Source organism: Schistocerca gregaria, chromosome 10 (genome assembly GCF_023897955.1).
Source record: "Schistocerca gregaria isolate iqSchGreg1 chromosome 10, iqSchGreg1.2, whole genome shotgun sequence".
Classification (NCBI taxonomy): Eukaryota; Metazoa; Arthropoda; class Insecta; order Orthoptera; family Acrididae; genus Schistocerca; species Schistocerca gregaria.
The window spans coordinates 78,958,309-78,982,672 of record NC_064929.1 but is presented as its reverse complement, the minus strand read 5'-3'; the positions used below and the strand labels follow the sequence as shown (position 1 = coordinate 78,982,672).

The window sequence follows — 24,364 nt, the reverse complement described above, 5'->3', positions numbered from 1 at the left end:
CCATATGCACGAATAGTTCCACGACGTTTGCAGCAGCACGGACTATCAGCTCGGAAACCATGGCTGCAGTTACCCTTGACGCTGCATCACAGATAGGAGCGCCTGCAATGGTGTACTCAACGACGAATCTGGGTACACGAATGGCAAAACGTCATTTTTTCGGATGAATCCAGGTGTGTTTCGACCCGTGGCGCTACCCTTCATTCGATCCCTGCTAAACCCTACATTTCAGCAGGATAACGCACGACCTGAAGTTGCAGGTCCTGTACGGGCCTTTCTGGATACAGAAAATGTTCGACTACTGCCCAGGCCAGCACATTCTCCAGATCTCTGACCAATTGAAAACGTCTGGTTAACGGTGGCCGAGAAACTGACTCGTCACAATACGCCAGTGACTAGTCTTGATGAACTGTGGTATCGTGTTGAAGCTGCACGGGCAGCTGTACCAGTACACGCTCTGTTTGACTCAATTCCCAGGAGTATCAAGGCCGTTATTACGGCGAGAGGTGGTGGTTCTGGGTACTGATTTCTCAGGATCTATGCACCCAAATTGCGTGAAAATGTAATCACATGTCAATTCTAGTATAATATATTTCTCCAATGAACACTCTTTAATCATCTGCATTTCTTCTTGGTGTAGCAATTTTAATGGCCAGTAGTGTAACTCCTGAGTTTGCCTCACAAGGGCTGAGTGTACGCCGCTTGCCAACAGCACCCATCCATGTGCTATCCCAGCCCGACAGCGTAAAACTCCGATGATCTAATGGGAACAGATGTTACCACTTTGGCAAGGCCGATGGCCAAATGTTAAGGATGTTATCGCTTAAATAATTTTTTTCAAGTTCCTCTTTACCCTAAATGAAAATGTCAAAAGTGGTACAATTCAGGCATAGTGAAATCGACGACTCTTTATGCCAGAATTTCCTGCCAGTTCCCCACACACGCATAGAGAAGACGAGCGCCTTCTGTCGGTTTGAGCGACGCACGGAAATAATGTTGTCGCCTCGAAGCGAACTGCAGTGCAGTCCAACAGCCGTGTTTGTGGCTCCGCCGAGCCATCGCTAGCGAGAGCCCCAAGGTCGACTCTTCCACCGCTGGCTGCATTCGACCTCGCCAGGTGGCCCTGGTTCACTGTCCACAGACGCAGCGTGCGTCCGGGGTGTCAAACAGCCTGCGGCCCATTCAGGCCACAGAGGCCGTCGCCGCCACATCACCCACTCCACAACACGCGACCTTCCCACCACACTCTCGTATCGGAGGACAGTCCACACACCGGCTATAAACACTCCTCCACTGCCTAATGAAACCGGTAACATACTGAAGCGCCAGTCAAACTGGTATAGGAATGCGCAGTGCTTTTTTTCTCTGAAAACAGTTTGAGGGTACTCCAACATTGGACATAATGCAGCGAAAAGTACTTATAACTAAAGCATCGGATACCACTCGTCTGCTTTTAGCCATGGCGTCATCAACATGTCGAACTAAAAAAGTATCGGACTCTTCAACTACATCTACATCTACACAATCACTCTGCAATTCACATTTAAGTGCTTGGCAGAGGGTTCATCGAACCACAATCATAATATCCCTCTACCATTCCACTCCAGAACAGCGCGCGGGAAAAACGAACACCTAAACCTTCCTGTTCGAGCTCTGATATCTCATATTTTATTTTGATGATCATTCCTACCTATGTAGGTTGGCCTCAACAAAATATTTTCGCATTCGGAAGAGAAAGTTGGTGACTGAAATTTCGTAAATAGATCTCGGCGCGACGAAAAACGTCTTTACTTTAATGACTCCCATCCCAACTCGCGTATCGCATCTGCCACACTCTCTCCCCTATTACGTGATAATACAAAACGGGCTGTCCTTTTTTGCACCCTTTCGATGTCCTCCGTCAATCCCACCTGGTAAGGACCCAAACCGCGCAGCAATATTCTAACAGAGGACGAACGAGTGTAGTGTAAGCTGTCTCTTTAGTGGACTTGTTGCATCTTCTAAGTGTGCTGCCAATGAAACGCAACCTTTGGCTCGCCTTCCCCAAAATATTTATGTGGTCTTTCCAACTGAAGTTGTTCGTAATTTTAACACCCAGGTACTTAGTTAAATTGGCAGCCTTGAAAATTGTACTATTTATCGAGTAATCGAATTGCAACGGATTTATTTTGGAACTCGTGTGGGTCACCTCACACTTTTCCTTATTTAGCGTCAACTGCCACCTGCCACACCATACAGCAATCTTTTCTAAATCGCTTCGCAACTGATACTGGTCTTCGGAAATTACAGCATCATCTGCGAACAACCTAAGAGAACTGCTCAGATTGTCACCCAGGTCATTTATATAGATGAGGAACAGCAGAGGTCCCAGGACGCTTCCATGGGGAACACCTGATATCACTTCAGTTGTACTCGCTGATTTGCCGTCTATTACCACGAACTGCGACCTTCCTGGCAGGAAATCACGAATTCAGTCGCACAACAGTTGACTCAGCCCAAATGTAGCAGGCGATGCCGAGAAACATCCAAACATACAAGAGAACGTGGTATCGAACACTTCAGTTGACATAACCTCAAACGAAGCACAATTTGTTACTTTTCTGCTCATCTCTCACGTCCAACTCAACTTACAATTTGCAACGAATGACAGGACACAGTGTAAAACTTCGCACAACCGACAAGAACGGAACAGCAAGCGCAAACGAATAAAGAACAACAAAACAAAGACGGCAACGAATCGCGAAGCATCATGGTAGCGGGACCGTAGAGACATCTATCGGTGCTCGGTGTTTTAGCACTACCGTAGCCCACTATTAGCGGGCATTACACGCTCGTCGAACTGGCTACCAGCTATTCAGTTGTCGAGAACGGTAGCCGCAGCTTCGAAATGCTTGAAACAGCCAATGACGTCGCTTTTCCCACCAAAAACTGCACTGGTATCGTTCCGTATTCCAATTACCAACACGAAAAAATGAAATAAAAAAAATTGACGTCCGTGAATTAAATCTTTGGCACTCTTCCAAGTTCTCAACATCGTAAAAAAAATTACTTTGTCAACGAAAAAGTTTAGCTGTACGCATCCCCCAGCGTTTCCCCAGAAAAACAGCACTGAGTATGCGTATTCAAGTACAAAGATATGTGAACAGGCAGATTACGGCGCTACCGTCGGCATCGCCTGTATAAGGGAACAAGTGTCTGGCGCAGCTGTTACATCGGCCGCTGCTAATACAGAGGCAGATTATCAAGATTTAATTGAGTTTCAACGTCGCACAAGCGATGGTACACAGCATCTAGGAGGTAGCGATGAAGTGGGGGGTTTCCCGTACGACCATTCTACCTGTGTATTCTGAAATCAGGAATCTGATAAAACATCGAATCTCTGACAGCGTTGCGACAGGGAAAAGATCCTGCAAGAACGGGACTGAAGAGACTCGTTCAGTGTGACAGAAGTGCAACCTTTCGGCAAATTGCTGCAGATTTCAATGCTGGGCCATTAACAAGTGTCAGCGTGCGAACCATTAATCGATACCGGCTTCCTAGCCGAATGACTAATCATGTACCCTTGATGACTGCACGACACAAAGCTTTACGCCTCTACTGGGCCCGTCAACAGCGACAATGGACTGTTGGTAACTGGAAACATGCTGCCTGGCCGGACGAGTCTCGTTTCCGATTGTATCGAGCGCTCATGAATCCATGGATACTGCACGCCAGCAAGGGACTGTTCAAGCTGCTGGAGGCCCTGTAATGGTGTAGGGATTGACTTATTTTAACAGGAAAGCTAAAACAGCTTAGGTCTAACCCGCCACTGCCCGCATCGAAACTAGGTTTGTTGTGCGGCATCGCTCCCTGTATATCTAGTAAAGCCAACCAGTGCCATTAAATAGTCCCTCTACAAGTTTTGTGTTAGATACAATTTCTTCAGGTGTAGTTGTCCCGAAGATTCTGTATCTTTTGAATGCCACGCATTCAAAGATTAGGTGTGATGCAGGCTCTGTAATGGTGTGGGGTGTGTGTAGTTGGAGTGATATGGGACCCCTGATACTTATAGATACGATTGTGACGGGTGACACGTACGTAAGCATCCTGTCTGATCACCTGCATCTGTTCATGTCTATTGTGCATTCCGACGGTCTTGGGAAGTTCCAGCAGGACAATGCGACAACTCACACGTTCAGAATTGCTACAGAGTGGCTCCAGGAACACTCTTCTGAGTATAAACACTTCTACCGGCCAGCAACTTCCCAGACATTAACATTATTGAATATATCTGGGATGCCTTCCAATGTGCTGTTGAGAAGAGATCCCCAGCCCGTCGCACACTTACTGGTTTATGGACAGCCTTGCAAGATTCATGGGGTCAGTTCCTCCAGCACTATGTCAGACATTAGTCAAGCCCACGCTACGTCGTGTTGCGGCACTTCTGCGTGCTCGCTGGGGTGCTACACGATATTAGGCAGATTTATCACTTTTTTGGCTCTAAAGAATAATACACTGTACTGCACTGATCTGACAAAAAGTGTCCGGACACCCAAAAACATACCTTCTTCATATTACGCACATTTTGCTGCCACCTGTTGCCAGGTACTCCATATCAGCGACCTTCGTACTCATTGGACATTGTGAGAGAACAGAATGGGGCTCTCCGCGGAACTCACGGACTTCGAACGAGGTCAGCTGATCGGATGTCACTTGTGTCATACGTCTGTACGGAAGATGTCCACTCTCCTAAACATTCGTAGGTCCACTGTTTTCGATGTGATAGTGAAGTGGAAGCGTGAAGCACAAAAGCGTACAGGTCGACCTCGTCTTTTGACTGACAGAGACCGCCGACAGTTGAAGAGGGTCGTAATGGGTAAAAGGCAGACATCTATGCAGACGATCACATATGAGTTCCAAACTGCGTCAGCAGCCACTACAATTACTGTGACAGTTAGGTGGCTAATAAGCCACACATCACGCCCGGAAATGCCAAACGATGCCTCGCTTGGTGTAAGGAGGCTAAACATTGGACTATTGAACAGTGGAAAAACGTTGTGTAGAGTGACGAATCACGGTACACAATATGGTGATCCGATGGCAGGGTGTGGGTATGGAGAATGCCCGGTAAATGTCATCTGCCAGCGCGTTTAGTGCCAACAGTAAAATTCGGTGTTATGGTGTGGTCGTGTTTTTCATGGAGGGGGCTTGCACCCCTTGTTTTTTGCGTGGCATTATCACAGCACAGGCCTACACTGATGTTTTAAACACCTTCTTGCTTCCCAGTGTTGAAGAGCAATTCGGGAATGGCGACTGCATCTTTCAGTACGATCACCTGTTCATAATGCACGGCCTGTGGCGGAATAGTTACAAGACAATAACATCCCTGTAATGGACTCGCCTGCACAGAGTCCTGACGTGAATCCTACAGAACACCTTTGGGATGTTTTGGAACGCCGACTTCGTGCCAGGCCTCACCGGCCGATATCGATACCTCTCCTCAGTGCAGCGCTCCGTGAAGAATGGGCTGCCATTCCCCAAGAAACCTTCCAGCACCTGATTGGACGTTTCCGTGCAAGAGTGGGAGCTGTCATCAAGGCTAAGGGTGGGCCAACACCATACTGAATTCCAGCGTTACCGATGGAGGGCGCCACGAACTTGCAAGTCGTTTTCAGCCAGGTGTCCGGATACTTTCGATCGCATAGTGTAGATTAGGAGGGAACGGCACGGTGACGAACGGAGATATTGCTCAAATTCAGGATTACTTTCTTCAAACCGGAATGTAATAAAGTAAAGGGGTTTGCTGCAGTGAATAAAGCATACATTTTTTGTTGCTATTTTGTATTGAAAACTATTGATATCTACACTGTGTGATTGGGATTTTCCCGAGGCAGCTCTGAAAAGAGACAGATCTACGTTTGTCGCTGTAGCTCCGGTTGTGGTTACCTGTAACATGAAATTAACGTATTACCGTGATCGTTGCAGATGTAGAATTTCATCGTAGAAATGGGCAAAAAAAATTATCGGCGACATTTTAAAAAATGACCATTTTTGGATCCCTCTTTTTTTGGACCAAGGAATACTAAATACCAACATAAAAAAATCGGCTACGCCGAATGAAGAGAAAGTTTTCTTCAAGTGAGACCAAAAATCATTAAAATCGGATGAAAATTACAGCGTGGACGAGGACATCCATGCCGAGAAACATAGTTTGAATAAAAACGACTTTAAAGTTTGACAAGTATTCATCATACAAGAAAAAGGGACAAAGCTTGAAACTTATGGGATATCATCGACTCCTGGTCTATAATAACTATCACCCCGGCTAGTGAATGGTCGCTTTCGGCTACTTTGATCTGATAGCCCCTCCTTTTCGTCCTCAGAACCTTTTTCGTCGCTGAGTGCACCGCCGCTGGCGTCTCTGCCTTCACAGAATCGGCGCAATTCATCGCCGATTTGGTTTGAAGAGCATTTGCCACGTGCATTAATGGAGTATGGCGTACACTGAATAGGCATACGGCCAAACCTGAAGCAAAGCTGATAAATTATGTTATTTTTGAAGCGTTCCTGGAAATCAGACTATTGAAACTTTAGATAAGATTTTGTGTTATACTACCCAAGCAACGCTCCAACGATTCGCGTGTACTCAGACTGGCATAAACAGGTGTAATTGCAGCGATAACGAGTTACGTCAACCGGGTCTCTGACGCCGGGGCGTGCCGTGTACGCTCGGCTTCAAACGCTCACAGAATCGTTGCTTTTTGAAGTTTGCACGTAGTATTTTTGGGAATAATTCTTCAATATGTATACATTGGAATACCACAGTACAAAAATTTCCAGTTTTTTCGATGTTCAAATGTTCTCCTGAGCAATGGTACAGGAGAGTCAAAGTCCATTCTGTGTTATATTTTTACTTTGTTTTAATTTGCTTTCTGGCAACTTCAGCAAGTGGAAGAGTTTGTGATCCCGGGCTCGAAGTCAGTGTTGTGCTATGTAATTTATAACGTTGTGTTCACTGAATGGTACACTGTGATACATTTTTGAATAGGTCTTTAGGGCAGGAAACGAATTACCGAATAAAAAATACATGGTGCCATTTAAAAAAGTCATACCGCTGTTCATATCTTTGTAAAGCGCAGAGCTATAACGAAGACAATCATGCTGATTGATGTCTCCGTGACATCTGACGAACATTGACTTGAAACATTTTGTAGTTTGCATCTGGACAAACAGTTATTTAGGGTGGCCAAAGTAAATTGGACATATGGCTATGCAATTTAGGAGGAGTTTGTAATCCCTGAGACAGTACTCGTTAAAGCCTGTGCTATGGTAAGTGGGCGGAATTCACCTTATAAGAAAGGATTTTCGCATAGATATCAACTGACTAATTAGGATTAAGCAATTCAGAGGCTAGATTTGTTACTGGTAGGTTTGATCATAACGAGAGTGTTACGGAAATGCTTCAGGAACTAGGGTGGGAGTCTCTATAGGAAAGGAGGCGTTCTTTTCGTGAATCGCTACTGAGGAAATTTCGAGAACCTGCATTTGAGGCTGACTGCAGTACAATTTTACTGCCGTCCACTTACATTTCACGGAAACACCACAAAGATAAGGTAAGAGAGATTAGGGCTCATACAGAGGCATATAGGCAGTCATTTTGCCCTCGTTCTGTTTGTGAGTGGAACAGGGAGAGAACATGCTAGTTGTGGTACGAGGTACCCTCCGCCACGCACCGTATGGTGGATTGCGGAGTATGTATTTAGACGTAGATGTAGATGAACTGAGTTTCTTGCCTGTACAAGTTGGTATATATTCATGCAAAACAACAAGTTTTGACACTGCATAATATAGTAGAATTTTAGAAGCAGAAAATCTATTGAACTGACAGTTTCACGTTCTATACTGATACTGAAAATCATGAATACATAACTCTACACTATAACGTTTACTACAAAACATTATACTATCTATTAATCTGATTAAAATTGGCATAGGTTACCCTAGAAATTGTACTTTCATGCCACACACAAAATGTCAATTTTGATAAAGATAAAACACTGATAAATTTTGACTTTTATATCGACTTTCACTTTTGCTGGTCAAACCAATTTAGAACACTTTAGAATTCAAATGAATGAAGGAGGGATCCTGAAACTGTTATGATCTCTGTATTTAAAAAAAATGATTACTGAATTTATTATTCATTCAAGATTTCTAGTATATAAGTTACTACTCTTTTCATCTTATTTACTGCTCATTTAAATGCCTTTAAATCTGTCTCGAAATAATAAACTTCATTACTATATCAATACTAAAGTTGAAACATCCTGGCAGATAATACTGTGTGCCGGACCGAGACTCGAACTCGGGACCTTTGCCTTTCGCGGGCAAGTGCTCTACCATCTGAGCTACCCAAGCACGACTCACGCCCCGTCCTCACAGCTTTACTTCTGCCAGTACCTCGTCTCCTACTTGTTGGTCTATGTTCATCACCAGAATTACTTACCTTCCTTTCACTTCAAGTGACTACTGATACATCTATTCTGAGTCTTCATATTTTCATGTCAGCGTTTTCCAACTTCCCTACCAGATTCCGATTTCTGGCAGTCGACTCTCCTACGTAGAATGCCTCTTTGCCTGTGCTGCTCTGCTTCCCATGTCCTCTCTGGTTCGTCCACCACATCCTATTCCACTTCCTTCATATCCTTTACTTCGTCGTACTCAGTTTTGATGTTTGGGGTGTAGCTATTTCATATCTGATATTCCTCATTACGTGGGTCTTTTGTGTTATCGTTCAGCCCATATGCGGTGCTTATTTATCTGTTCCTTCCAACAGGCCAGTTACCTTTGTCCACTTCTACTGACTATAGCAACATAATCATTGATATTCTTTCATTATGAATTTTAATTGCACTGTTGAACCTTTCTTTTAGTTCAGCCATTGCTCCTTCGATGTCAAGATTGAACGTTAGGAGAGAGGGGTTCCCTACCTTAGGCCCTTTCTAACGCTAATACTTCGGTCTTAGTCTTCCATTCTCATTGTTTCCTCTTTATTCATTCCATGATGCATATTACCTGTTGTTTACGCTTGTACTCCTGGCAACTACATTATCTCCAACATTACTCCTGATTTGTCCTAATGTCATTAGTCCATGACCTATTCCCTGTGATGTATAGTATGCAGTGCTGGAAGAGCTAGTTTATGCACTGCTAGCAAGGCATAGTACTGTTATTCATATGCACTGAGTTGGATACATATGAGCCATCTTTTCTGGATGATCCATTTTCACAAATATTACTCCACTTTTGTACCAGTAGTAGTGTTCCATCACAAAACGTTGGAGGTAGCAGTGAAGCTTCTGAGGATTACAGTACTGTGAAATCATACTACAACAGTTACACCTAACTACCGTATGTAACAACCATACTGTATCCACATTGACCATTCTTTCTGGCGCTGTATTTTTATAAACATCGTTCACGGTTTGTGCAGGTAATGATGCTCCTTCACCTATGCCCTGTGATATGACAGATGTAGCAGTGTGATAGCTGGTTGCCATTAGTGGTGGAATCACGTGGTAAAATGCCATGAATGTCCTCAAAGCTGGACCCATAGCGATCATTTTTCCTGTGTGTTGCATTTCTGTAAACGTTTCTCTAGATTGGTTCCAGTAAAGTTTCTCCGTGGCATGTGCCATGTGGCGCACCATAGCTGGTTGTCACAGTTCTAGAAGGAATGGTACAATGCCATGAATGTCCATCTAGATGGACTCATAGGAACTATTCTTTCCTTTTCTTTTCTACGAATGTTGATCTAGTACTGTATCAGTAGTTCTAGTCCATGACCTGTGCCCTGTGGTACACATGAGTTGACGGCACAGTACCTGGTTGTCACAGTGTTATAATGGCATGGTCCAATGACATGACTATTTAATTCCCTGTCTGGATGAGCAGATACTAATGACGATTGACAACAATCCTAAATTTATTCCAAATAAATTTTCTGACTTAGTGCCACCTGTGATGTATGTAAAGGACTGTGGTATAGGGATATAGACTGTGATATAACAGTTTGGGTCAGTCTTGGCAGCATGAATAGATAGCCAAAGTGACTGAGATGACTTCTTACGACAAGTGGAAAATCCAGGTATGAGTCCCAGTGCACCACAAATTTCCATGTCTCACTAATAGGTGGTACACAGGGTGTTACAAAAAGGTACGGCCAAACTTTCAGGAAACATTCCTCACACAAAAATAAAGAAAAGATGTTATGTGGACATGTGTCCGGAAACGCTTAATTTCCATGTTAGAGCTCATTTTAGTTTCGTCAGGATGTACTGTACTTCCTCGATTCACCGCCAGTTGGCCCAATTTAAGGAAGGTAACCTTGACTTCGGTGCTTGTGTTGACATGCGACTCATTGCTCTACAGTACTAGCATCGAGCACATCAGTACGTAGCATCAACAGCTTAGTGTTCATCACGAACGTGGTTTTGCAGTCAGTGCAATGTTTACAAATGCGGAATTGGCAGATGCCCATTTGATGTATGGATTAGCACGGGACAATAGCCCTGGCGCGGTACGTTTGTATCGAGAGAGATTTCCAGAACGAAGGTGTCCCGACAGGAAGACGTTCGAAGCAATTGATCTGCGTCTTAGGGAGCACGGAACATTCCAGCCTACGACTCGCTACTGGGGGAGACCTAGAACGCCGAGGACACCTGCAATGGACGAGGCAATTCTTCGTGCAGTTGACGATAACCCTAATGTCAGCGTGAGAGAAGTTGCTGCTGTACAAGGTAACGTTGACCACGTCACTGTATGGAGAGTGCTACGGGAGAACCAGTTGTTTCCGTACCATGTACAGCGTGTGCAGGCACTATCAGCAGCTGATTGGCTTCCACGGGTTACACTTCTGCGAATGGTTCATCCAACATTGTGTCAATCCTCATTTAAGTGCAAATATTCTCTTTACGGATGAGGCTTCATTCCAACGCGGTGAAATTGTAAATTTTCACAATCAACATGTGTGGGCTGACGAGAATCCGCACACAGTTGTGCAATCAAGTCATCGACACAGATTTTGTGTGGACGCTTGGACACACATTGTTGGTGATGTCTCGATTGGGCCCCATGTTCTTCCACCTACGCTCAATGAACACGTTATCATGATTTCATACGGGATACTCTACCTGTGCTGCTAGAACATGTGCCTTTACAAGTACGACACAGCATGTGGTTCACGTACGGTGGAGGTTCTGCAAATTTCAGTCGAAGTGTTCGTACGCTTCTCAACGACAGATTCGGTGACCGATGGATTTGTAGAGGCGGACTAATTCCATGGCCTCCACGCTCTCCTGACCTCAACCCTCGTGACTTTCATTTACGGGGGCATTTGAAAGCTCTTGTCTACGCAACCCCGGTACCAAATGTAGAGACTCTTCGTGTTCGTATTGTGGACGGCTGTGATACAATAAGCCATTCTCCAGGGCTGCATCAGCGCATCAGGGATTCCATGCGCCGGAGGGTGGATGCACGTAACCTCGCTAACGGAGGACATTTTGAACATTTCCTGAAACAAAGTGTTTGCAGACACGCTGGTACCTTCTGTTGCTGTGTGTTTCCATTCCACGATTAATGTGACTTGAAGAGAAGTAATAAAATGAGCTCTAACATGGAAAGTAAGCGTTTTCGGACACATGTCCACATAACATATTTTCTTTCTTTGTGTGTGAGGAATGTTTCGTGAAAGTTTGGCCGTACCTTTTTGTAACACCCTGTATATATATCCAATACAGCTGATGCCAAGATAGATGCAGTCAGTTAATATATTTCGAATTAATGACATGACTGCCTACAGAGCACGTACCACAGTGACCATTCTTTCTGTGGGTTACATTTTTACAAATATTGCTGCATATTTCTACACAGTATTGATATGTGACCTGTGACAGTATAATAGTTGGTTGCCACAGCGCGGTACAATGCCACGAATGTCTACTGAGTTGAAGCCATAGGGCTGTTGTTTTTGTGTGTACCATTAGTGTTCGCTCGTGATATGTGGTCTGTGGTATGTGGGATGTGGCAGCGTAACAGCTGGTTGTCATAGTGCTAGAATAACATGGTACAGTGACATGAATGGCCACTGGGTTGGACTGATATGGGCCATTTTTCTTCTGAGTGTTTCGTTATCACAAACATTGCTCTACATTTGGAGTGGTAGTGTTGGTTGTGACCTGTGTCCTGAAGTAGTAAAGTAATTGGATGCTGCAGGACTGGAATCATGCAGTCTAATAGGATGAATGTCCACTGTAACAGACCCAGTCGACCATTCTTTGTGTGTGTTGCATTTGCGGATATTGTACTAGATTTACACCAGCAGTGTTGGTCTGTGACGTGGGCCTTATGGTACATACAGTTGGCAGTGCAATAGCTGACTGTCACAGTGCTATAATAACTTGGTATAGTGACACGAATTTTCACATAGTAGCAAACACATGGAAACATTCTTTCTGTGTGTCGAATTTTGACAAACATTGCTCTTGACTTATACCAGTAGTACCGTCTGTAATCTGTACCCTGTGCTACTCAGGAGGTGGCAGTACAATAGCTAACTGCAACAGTGATGGAATCTCAGTTCGAATATAGTAAACATGAGACTGAGAAGCTCATCAATATGGTTTTTGAAAGCTACGCTTATGCAAAACTAAGCTTGCCCTTTTCTCACCTGATATACTGACAACTATGAATGAAGGGGAAATGGCACATGCCATATTTCTGGATTTATGGAAATCATTTGACATGGTGGCTCATTGCAGACTGTTAATGAAGGTATGAGAATATGGAATGAAATAGCAGACATGTGACTGGCCCAGAGACTTCTTAAATAATAGAACCCAGTATGTTGTCCTCGACGGCAGGTGTTCATTGGAGACAGTTGTATCGTCTGGAGAGCCGCAGGGAAGTGTATTAGGACTGCTGTTGTTGTCTATATACATAAATATCCGTCAGACAGGGTTGGCAGCAATCTGCTGTTGTTGGCTGATGATGCTGTGTTTTACAGTACGATGTCGAAGTTCAGCTACTCTAGGAAGATAAAAGACTACTGAGACAAAATTTCCAGCTAGTGTGGTGAATGAAAACTAGCCATAAATGTGAGAAAATGTAAGTTAATGGGTGAGAGTATGAAGATCAAACCTAAAAAGTTTCAGATCCGATGTTACCAGTGTCCTGTTTGACACAGTCAAGAAAATTTAGAGAACTGGCATTTTAAGCTGATTTCCAAACTACTCTACAGCTGCCAACATGTAATGCATATAAGGACCACAGAGATATTGTTGTTGTTGTGGTCTTCAGTCCAGAGACTGGTTTGATGCAGCTCTCGACGCTACTCTATCCTGTGAAAGCTTCTTCATCTCCCAGTACCTACTGCAACCTACGTCCTTCTGAATCTGCTTACTGTATTCATCTCTTTGTCTCCCTCTACGATTTTTACCCTCCACACTGCCCTCCAATGCTAAATTTGTGATCCCTTGATGCCTCAGAATCTGTCCTACCAACCGATCCCTTCTTCTTGTCAAGTTGTGCCAGAAACATCTCTTCTCCGCAGTTCTATTCAATACGTCCTCATTAGTTATGTGATCTACCCATCTAACCTTCAGCATTTTTCCGTAGCACCACATTTCGAAAGCTTCTATTCTCTTTTTGTCTAAACTATTTATCGTCCATATTTCACTTCCATATATGGCTACACTCCATACAAATACTTTGAGAAACGACTTCCTAACATTTAAATCAATATTCGATGTTAATAAATTTCTCTTCTTCAGTCTACATTGCCATTGCCAGTCTACATTTTATATCCTCTCTACATCGAGCATCATCAGTTATTTTGCCCCCAAATATCAAAACTCCATTACTGATTTAGTGTCTCATTTCCTAATGTAATTCCATGAACATCACCCAACTTAATTCGACTACATTCTTTTATCTTCATTTTGCTTTTCTTGGTGTTCATCTAATATTCTCCTTTCAAGACACTGTCCATTCCGGCCACCTGCTCTTCCAGGTCCTTTGCTGTGTCTGACAGAATTACAATGTCATCAGCGAACCTCAAAGTTTTTATTTCTTCTCCATGGATTTTAATTCCTACTCAAAATAAGATATGAAAAATTAGGGCTGATATGGAGGCATATAGCAAGTAGCTTATCCCTTGTTCGGTTTCCGATAGGAACAGGATAAGAGATGGCAAGTGGTACAGGGTACCCTCCGCCACACACCACACGGTGGCTTGCGAAATATCGATGTAGATGCAGTACAATGCCTTGGATGGGCACTGGTCTGCACCCCTAGGGACCATTTCATATGTGTGCTGCAAACATTGCTGTATGTTTATTGTGGTAGTACTGACCCGTGGCCTGTGGTATGGTGTAGGAGGCGGCAGTGCATTAGCTGACAGTGCCAGAGCAAGGTAATTCAGTGACGTGTGTGCCCTCTGGACCGTTCTGTAAGTGTGTGTTGTAAGTTCTGCTACGGACTTGCGGCCACCGTACTGGCAACTGACCCGCGCTGCCCCGGCGCTGTGCAGGAGGCGGCGGTGCAGCAGCTGGTGACGGCGGTGCTGGCGTGGCGCGCCGTGCTGCAGGCGTCGCTGCCCGCGGCGGCGCTGCTGTTCCTGGGCGCGTGGTCGGACCGGCACGGCCGGCGGAAGCCGCTGATGCTGACGCCGGTGTTCGGCGAGCTGACGGGCGCGCTGCTGCTCATGCTGTGCGTCTACTGTCGGTCGTGGCCCGTCGAGGCCGCCGCGCTCGCCGAGGCGCTGCCGCCCGCCCTCACCGGCGGCTGGGTCACCGCCTTCATGGCCATCTTCAGGTAGGCCGCTCCGCCAATCTACACGACTCTCTGTGGTAGCTCACACACGTACCAGTGCAGTTCGTAAGGAAATCGTGTGCAATGCCCAAGAGAAGTGGGTTAGGACCACTCTCGTTATATATACAGTATAAGCAATCGGACACATCTCGCCACCGGGTCCTATGACGTCACCTGAAAACCCGCCATCTCTATACACTCAGAGACTCAATTCTCCAGTCTCCAGCCTCCCTGTTTCACTAAAAAGTGGAATTTTTTGCCCAGTACAAGTACAGTCATCCTACATAAAAAATAGAGCGACTACATGACTTTGTGACGCTGAGAAGTATAACCATATACACAGAGGGGTCCAAAAACATGTATCCACTGTTTAAAAGCCCATAAGTTGCAAACCAATTGACGGAGTTGTCTCATTCTTGGTAATAATGAGTGTATGGCATTCGTGGCTGGGAGACCCGTCGCAGGGCGGTTCGGCCGCCCCACAAGTTCTTTAACGCCACTACAGCGACTTGTGAGTGACTGAGGACGAAATGATGATGAAAGACACACAACACCCAGTCATCTCGAGGGAGAGAAAATCGCTGACCCCGCCGGGAATCCAACCTGGGACCCCACGTGCGGGAAGCGAGAACACTACCGCAAAACCACGAGCCGTGGGCTCGTTTTTGGTGAAAGTGTAGCTTAAAGTACAACTTAAATATTTCACTGTAGGTGTTCGAAATGGTCACCATTAACATCCACACACAAACGATGCCGCCGAACTGCAGCACGGACTAGCGATGAGGGATCCGCTCCTGAACTGACTCATAGAGTTGAATCTTTCAAAGGAGTGAACACAGCAGAGAGAGAGAGAGAGAGAGAGAGAGAGAGAGGGGGGGGGGGGGGCTCTGTTGGTCAGAGCACACTCCACGCCACACAACACAGCCAGCGCGGGCCTCTGCCCTGGCTGCCTGCATTGTGCAGTGCCCCATTGGATTTTGTGTTTCACATATTCCGTGCCGTCTCTGTGCTTCCTCTCCTACGTGCAGGGTCTGGCGCAGATTAACTTAGCATCGTACTCCGTCGGCGATCGCTTCAGTCGCACATCCTGCTCTCTGGGCAGTTGATGCGAGCAATAGGACAGAGCCTCCTAGCGGAGAACATAAGAACTCCTGGCAACAACCTGCTCGCGACAGAACGGACGATTTGTCTCGGAGCGGGTGACTGGTGGCCGTTCACCGCTCCCCCCACCCTCGGAACTCGGCCGCTCAACTCTCACCCCACCGTTCTCGACTCTATCCAGAGCGTCGAGCAAAGCAGTTCAGGTGTCACTCTGGTCTCTGCTAGAGGTGGGCCAAACGGTTATTCTGGAGTAACCGTTATCACAGTTCCAGTTATTCTTTGATAACCGTTATCGTTAACGGTTACAACTGCCAAGTTATTTTTCGCTAGCGAATACCTAATACTCCGAGGGACTACAGTTAAATAACGACATAGTTGGACTCCGTCAGTTTAGTTATCAGTATAACTGCGAGTAGTGTGAAATGGCAGAAATGTCGTATGAATCGTGTCATAACCTCAACTTATTAACTCCGGGTACATTTTAGTTGATGTTACAACGATTATTAGTGTTTCATATTATATGTCTGTAGGTTATCGGTCGCTATTAGAAATATTATCTTCGCAGCTGCGACATAAAGTACGCGGAACTTCTCCACAGCATTGTTTAAGTAAAATGTTAACAACGTGCGTTTTTAAGTGTGAAGTAATATGTAAACTGAGTACTGTAGGTTAAATTCGAAGTTAAATTCTTGTGCTGCTCACATAATAGAATAAAGTGTAAAGCCTTGTAATACAACGAAAAATATACGTAATGTGACAGATTCGTTTACTCCTGTGCTGTAAAAGCTAGTCCCATTGGGGAAAGTGTGAGTACGCTAATCCAAGTTTTGTGTCAGATTTGGAAACTGCTCGATTTCTCCAGCTACAGCATGTTTATAACATATGAAGACATGCATATCGAAAAGGTTGACAATGTTACATTTCTGGGACTACAACTCGATAATAAATTCAGTTGGGAAGGGCATACCACATTTTTTCACTCTATTATTTCATAAGGGAGCATATTCTGTGTTAACTTATCAAACGTAGCAAAAGTTTTTCGCATGTAAAAGCGTGTAATAAAAATCGTTTGTGGTATAAATTCAAGAACATCATGTAGGAACCTGTTCAAGGAACTTTGTACTGTAACTACTGCTTCCTAGTATATTTATTCCTTAATGAAACTTGTTACAAGTATTTCCAACCAATAGCTCAATACGTAAAATCAGTACTAGAAATGGGAGCAGCAATCTATATAAAGACCTAAAATCACTTATCTTGGTCCAAAAGGCGTCCAATGTTCAGGAACATGCATTTTTAATAAACTGCCAGCAAGTAACCGGACACTTCCCTTGAACAATATAGGTCAACCATAGGTGCCCATACCAAAACACCAATACCCACAACTAAAAGTACGAAAATTGGAATCGGACATTTCCCTTGACCTACATAGGTCAACCTCAAATGACGATACTAAAACATCAACACATACGACTATGAGTATGGGAATCGGACATTTCCGGTGACCTATATAGGTCCACAACAGCTACTGATGCCAAAAAACCAACACCTACAACTGCGAATAATAAAACCACAATCCCAAAAGTCCACAAATCAATCATCTCTACATAAATTAAATCACATTCAATACTCCATAAATACACAAAACATCACAGCTAGAAAAAAAAATTAATTACCACCAGCAAATTCCGGTACTGCAAACTAGATCGGCAGTCCCTCCCTCCGTCACACACACACACACACACACACACACACACACACACACACACACACACAAAACCAACTCATAAACACCGTGCCGTAATGACATTCACACACAACACCATTACGTCGAAGCAGACGGGTGGAATCAGACGCTTCCATTGACGCCTCCTTTTAGTCTGTAGATGAATATCGTAACAGATACTGATATAGCAGCTTAGGTAAAAATTCTGCTATATTTCAGTTTTGACAGCACTTGGTTGCAACAGTCAAGATCGGGTATTCTGTGTATGATAAATTTATTAAAAGTGCGTAACTGTGTTTTATTCTGACATTGTATCAGTTCTGTAAATATTAGCAGTTACTGTGATATATTCACATATTTGGACAATCTCCTGACAAATGATGACGATAATAATTATTATATTCAAATGTGTTATGTTATACTTTCTGACATGTTATTTGTCATTCGCGATGGCCAGCGGCTATTTCCGAAGAAGTACTTAAATATTTGTTCGCTCCAGTAACTATCGTCTCTGAAATATCACTGGAGTCACTGTATCAGGAACACAGGTACACTGTTATTCCGTTACCACCTTCCAGGTTGCCTGTAGCCCGATAACTGCCAGAGAGCGAGAACTGTGAGCCAATAACGATAACTGCCAGAGGAAAATACGGATCTCTCACAGTTATTTCCATAGTCGCTCGAATTCCTAATGGTACCTCTCTTACACAGCCCGTCCAAGCTAAATTGACATATGGGGCGGTGGCTTAAGGGAACGACGTACTTGTTAATGCCTGTACTGCAGCTCCTATCAGCCACCGCTCGGACATTATCTTTATTTAATTGTTTGTGCTAAAAGCAACGAAGGCGCATGATATAGTACACAGTCTTATCAACAGATGGCGCGTAGTCTCACAGTTATTTCCATGGCCTATAGAACGCCTTCCAAATGGTCTACCCTCTCCCCAGTTCCTAGCCAGATTTCCGATAAGTTGACGGGAAAGCGTAGTACGATTTTCGGTCAACAGATGGCGCGAGGCACTGTTGACGTTAGACAGTTATTGAAATAACTGCCTGTATCAGAGGAACGGTTATCGCAGTAACCGTTACTTTTCAGTAACCGGTTATTTGTATGAGTTACGTTATTTTTTGCCACCTCTGGTCTCTGCGGTCTCAGCTCACGCAGTAACAGAGTTCGCGGCTCAACCTGCTTGACTCAGCGCCTCTTTATCGGAGTTCGTCTCTACTAGATATTGTTCTTCGTAGCAATACCGTTATGTATATTACATAATTATGTTATGTATACATCGTTTGTTTTTATTTTGTTTTTATTTGTTTAAACTGATCAGATTAGGATCCTGACGACTCCTCTTACTATAGGATTTTTATTATGGACATTCGAATTTACGCTTAAATTACGAGCGAACCGATAAACGTATCGCAAAATGTGATACACGAATATTTTCCTTGTTTTATTCTGCGTAAGGCTATATGCAGCAATTTAGTCTTACAGTCAAATTTTTTTTCTTATTCTGGTACGAATTTTGCGATTTTAGGCGTTTTCAGAAGGAAACGTTCACTTTAAAAATATAAGGCTGCCATCCGAGACTTGTGTACGAGGTTAATGGAATTTTAATACATTATAGCCAAATATATTGTTAATGTAAATCTCAAGTTACAACATTTTCCCATCACCCAAAAAACCACGATAGTGCAAAATACATCAATAATCAAAAAGTATGTCATATCATGGAAATTTCAATAAACAATACAAAATTCTTACTCATTGTCTGTGTTACTTCAAAACAGGATCAAGTAAGATCAAAATACAGGTATAGTACTGGAATAAACCAAGTTTAAATAGGAATTTGCCTTCCATTTTCTATTGTGAATGGGTGGTGAGTCATGAAAAAGAGTTAGTTCATTTCAGGGAGTGAACAGTTCTGATCCAATCTCTGAAAAGAACAGTTTTGCCCATCTCTAGCACGAACTACTGGCTGCAACGTGTTCAGTTGGATATTGGCACATGAATGTGTGATGGATCCTCGAAGTCCATCCAATGTGCGTCGATAAGCGACGTCCTTTAACCCCACAGGTAAACGTACAGAGGAGTTATGTCTGTGGGACATGGTGGATACTCCACAGCACCTCTACGACCTATCCATCTTCCACCGGACCAGTTACCGGTGAGGTGTACCTTCAGAAGCTTCAGACATCCATTTTACCTGCCGTCCGAGACTTGTGTGGAGACAGGAGAGTGGTCCCCCAGCCCGCTACCAAAATCGTGTTAGGGCGTATTTCGACGAAAAGCTACCTGGAAGATGCATAGTATTCGACAAATTTCGGCCCCTGATACGCTTTCCGACCGCTAAACGTGGATCACTGATCATTGCTCTTGTTTGGTGCAAATAGACAGAGGAGTAGCTATGATTAACAGCACGACAGCGATAACGAAACTAACCTACCAGCTTGAAAATTGCAGATATAACTACAAATAAACAGAGCATGCGTCCTCAACGTAAAACGACAGTACTACAAAAATAAACAAAATATAGAAGGGCAGCACGTTTTGTATGGGGTGTTCAAAAAACCCCTCCGCAGTGCCGTATGATTGTTCGCCTGCCTGGGTTAGTTCCCTTCAAGTGGACTCTCCCAACATTCCACTGTTTCATTTGTCTCACCTAGTATCGTTGGCGTGTGTAGTTACGTGCTGACGTGAACGTCTTAGTTCCTTTGTTTCGCTTTTGTCCCTGATAAAAGCTAACCATTCAATAACGTGTGTGTTCAGTCGAACAAGTGTTCAAAGCTGGCGGTAAATACACAGTTTCAGTTCGCCAAACATTTAATTCACTTTTCCCGGAGACAACACACCCACATCGCGATACTATGCGAGAAATGGTTAACAAATTTCGAAATGCGGGTTCAGTGACAGATGCTCCGAGAAGTAGTCGTCCTAGCGTTTTGTCTGAGGATAAACTACTCGATGTATCCGATAAAATGTCCACGAGTCCGAACAAGTCAGCAAGAAAACTGGCCCAGGAAGTCGGTATTAGTATCGGAACGGCCCACCCAGCTATAAGGAAAGAATTAGAACTCTTTCCGTACAAAGAAAGAGACGTGCAAGAACTGAAAAATACTGATCATGGCAAGAGACATTGTCAATGGTTCAAAAATTACGTTTAACAAAATGGAAGGGATATTCTTAATGAAACGTTTTTGACTGATGAGGCGTGGTTTCATTTATCCAGGTACATGAACTCGTAAAATACTGGTATGTGGAGTACTGCGAAAGCATTGTGTGTTCATGAGGAGCCACTTCATTCCGTGAAAATAGGAGTTTGGATTGCAATTTCTAGACATCGGGTTGTGGGTCCCATATTTTTCAACCAAACAATAAACGAACGACGATACTGCAGCGGTATTTTGTATCAATTCATAGGAGAAGTTGTGTGAAACACTGACGGTTATTTGCAACCGCGCATACAGCTCGCGTTTCAGTGTCACTGCTTGCTGATGCTTTTCAGGATCGCATAATTTCACAGGGACTTTGGCGTCCACGATCGCCTGATCTAACACCACCTGACTGTTTCTTTTGGAATGCAGCGAAAGCAAGTCTCTATAAAAACCGCCCAAAATCGATCAATGAATTGAAAACTGCAATATCCACTTTCACTGCTTCTGTTACAGAAGAAATGTTACAGCTTGTGTTTAGAAACATGATTATACGAATTGAATTGTGTATCCAACAACAGGGGGGACACTTTCAACATTTCATGTCAAAATTTGTAAGTAAAAATGAGTATTTAGTAAATTAATAACTTGTATTTCACTGAGTTTCATTTTGGTGTATTCACTGCGCCATACATCACGCGCGGCTAACAATCGTATGTCACTGGGGAGAGACTTTGTGAACACCCCATATCATTGAGAAGTAGGGGAGAGAATTTCACTGAAATGATACAGGATTTGGAGTGGATAGCATTAAGACAAAGGTGTTCCTCGCTGCGACGCTATCTTCTGACCAAAATTCAATCACCAGATTTCTCCTCCGGATGCTAAAATACACTCCTGGAAATTGAAATACGAACACCGTGAATTCATTGTCCCAGGAAGGGGAAACTTTATTGACACATTCCTGGGGTCAGATACATCACATGATTACACTGACAGAACCACAGGCACATAGACACAGGCAACAGAGCATGCACAATGTCGGCACTAGTACAGTGTATATCCACCTTTCGCAGCAATGCACGCTGCTATTCTCCCATGGAGACGATCGTAGAGATGCTGGATGTAGTCCTGTGGAACGGCTTGCCATGCCATTTCCACCTGGCGCCTCAGTTGGACCAGCGTTCGTGCTGGACGTGCAGACCGCGTGAGACGACGCTTCATCCAGTCCCAAACATGCTCAATGGGGGACAGATCCGGAGATCTTGCTGGCCAGGGTAGTTGACTTACACCTTCTAGAGCACGTTGGGTGGCACGGGATACATGCGGACGTGCATTGTCCTGTTGGAACAGCAAGTTCCCTTGCCGGTCTAGGAATGGTAGAACGATGGGTTCGATGACGGTTTGGATGTACCGTGCACTATTCAGTGTCCCCTCGACGATCACCAGAGGTGTACGGCCAGTGTAGGAGATCGCTCCCCACACTATGATGCCGGGTGTCGGCCCTGTGTGCCTCGGTCGTATGCAGTCCTGATTGTGGCGCTCACCTGCACGGCGCCAAACACGCATAAGACCATCATTGGCACCAAGGCAGAAGCGACTCTCATCGCTGAAGACGACACGTCTCCATTCGTCCCTCCATTCACGCCCGTCGCGACCACTGGAGGCGGGCTGCACGATGTTGGGGCGTGAGCGGAAGACGGTCTAACGGTGTGCGGGACCGTAGCCCAGCTTCATGGCGAATGGTCCTCGCCGATACCCCAGGAGCAACAGTGTCCCTAATTTGCTGGGAAGTGGCGGTGCGGTCCCCTACGGCACTGCGTAGGATCTTACGGTCTTGGCGTGCATCCGTGCGTCGCTGCGGTCCGGTCCCAGGTCGACGGGCACGTGCACCTTCCGCCGGTGGAGACCTCACGCCCCACGTGTTGAGCAATTCGGCGGTACGTCCACCCGGCCTCCCGCTTGCCCACTATACGCCCTCGCTCAAAGTCCGTCAACTGCACATACGGTTCACGTCCACGCTGTCGCGGCATGCTAGCAGTGTTAAAGACTGCGATGGAGCTCCGTATGCCACGGCAAACTGGCTGACACTGACGGCGGCGGTACATAAATGCTGCGCAGCTAGCGCCATTCGACGGCCAACACCGCGGTTCCTGGTGTGTCCGCTGTGCCGTGCGTGTGATCATTGCTTGTACAGCCCTCTCGCAGTGTCCGGAGCAAGTATGGTGGGTCTGACACACCGGTGTCAATGTGTTCTTTTTTCCATTTCCAGGAGTGTATTTTGTTGACGCCGACCTACAAAGGCAGAAACTATCAGCATAATGAAACAAGGGAAATCGTAGCTCGCACCGCCAGGTACAGATATTCGTTTTTTTTTTCGTGCGCTGTACGAGACTGGAATAATAGACAATTATTGGAAAGATTGTTCGATGAACCCTCTGCCAAGCACTTAAATGTGATTACTTTTGAATGCATTGTGGGAGTAAACAGTGATCAAAGTGTTACTAATATTTACTATCAAAAACCCTCTTGTTCACAATTTATTTATTACGGGGACCGGTTTGGACCACCACTGTCGTCATCTTCAGTCGTATACAAAAACTTTAATTAGAAGGCTACATATATTAAAGAAAATGCACAAAGTTATAGCTATAAAACTAGGAATTACCAATGAGTTTGATGCTAGTACTGTAGAGCAATGAGTCGCATGTCAACACAAGCACCGAAGTCAACATTACATTCCTTCAATTGGGCCAACTGGCGGTGAATCGAGGAAGTACAGTACACACTGACGAAAGTAAAATGAGCTCTAACATGGAAATTAAGCGTTTCCAGACACATGTCCACATAACATCTTTTCCTTATTTGTGTGTAGGGATGTTTCCTGAAAGTTTGGCCGTACCTTTTTGTAACACCCTGTATAATGGAGGCTTCGCCCACTTCTGACGGAATGATGTCAATACTAACCAATGGGTTATAGGTCGAATAACAATGTAAAATTTCTTAGTTAAAAGCACATTTCAAGAAAGGAAAATAAACACAGATTAAACTTAGCTTCTTTAACAGCTGTCTTCGATTAGGAAGTGTTAAAAACATTTAAACATGTAGGATAAATGAACTTCGTTTGATAGTACATGGGTTGCCCTCTCAAAGCCTTTTAGTGAACCATTTGGAACCACTGTTTGCCATGCTGAAGTTGGACGCCGTTCCAAAGATGAAGCAGCAGGCTTCTTTTTAACGAAGCTGTTGCAAAAGTGGAATGGCGAAGACTGTCACGTCAGACGATGTGCTATTGAGCGGCAACATGTCTTTATTGAAATGATTTTTAATGACTAGGCTGCAATAATCGTTAACTGACATGTATACTACAAGCTGCACAGATACGATTTACTGGTGTAATAAGAGACTTCCATTTACATACACTATTGGCCATTAAAATTGCTACACCACGAAGATGACGTACTACAGACTCGAAATTTAACCCACAGGAAGAAGACGCTGTGATATGTAAATGATTAGCTTTTCAAAGCATTCACACAT

General features: G+C 44.4%; 1 protein-coding gene across 1 annotated transcript in view; it reads left to right on the top strand.

The window, feature by feature from the left end:
* LOC126293389 (solute carrier family 46 member 3-like) overlaps positions 1 to 24,364 on the top strand; it is a 479,007-nt gene that overhangs the window by 99,991 nt on the left and 354,652 nt on the right. Inside the window, exon 2 of the mRNA XM_049986599.1 lies at positions 14,567 to 14,850. Coding sequence (XP_049842556.1) covers positions 14,567 to 14,850 — 284 coding nt within the window. The remainder of the gene's footprint in view (positions 1 to 14,566; positions 14,851 to 24,364) is intronic.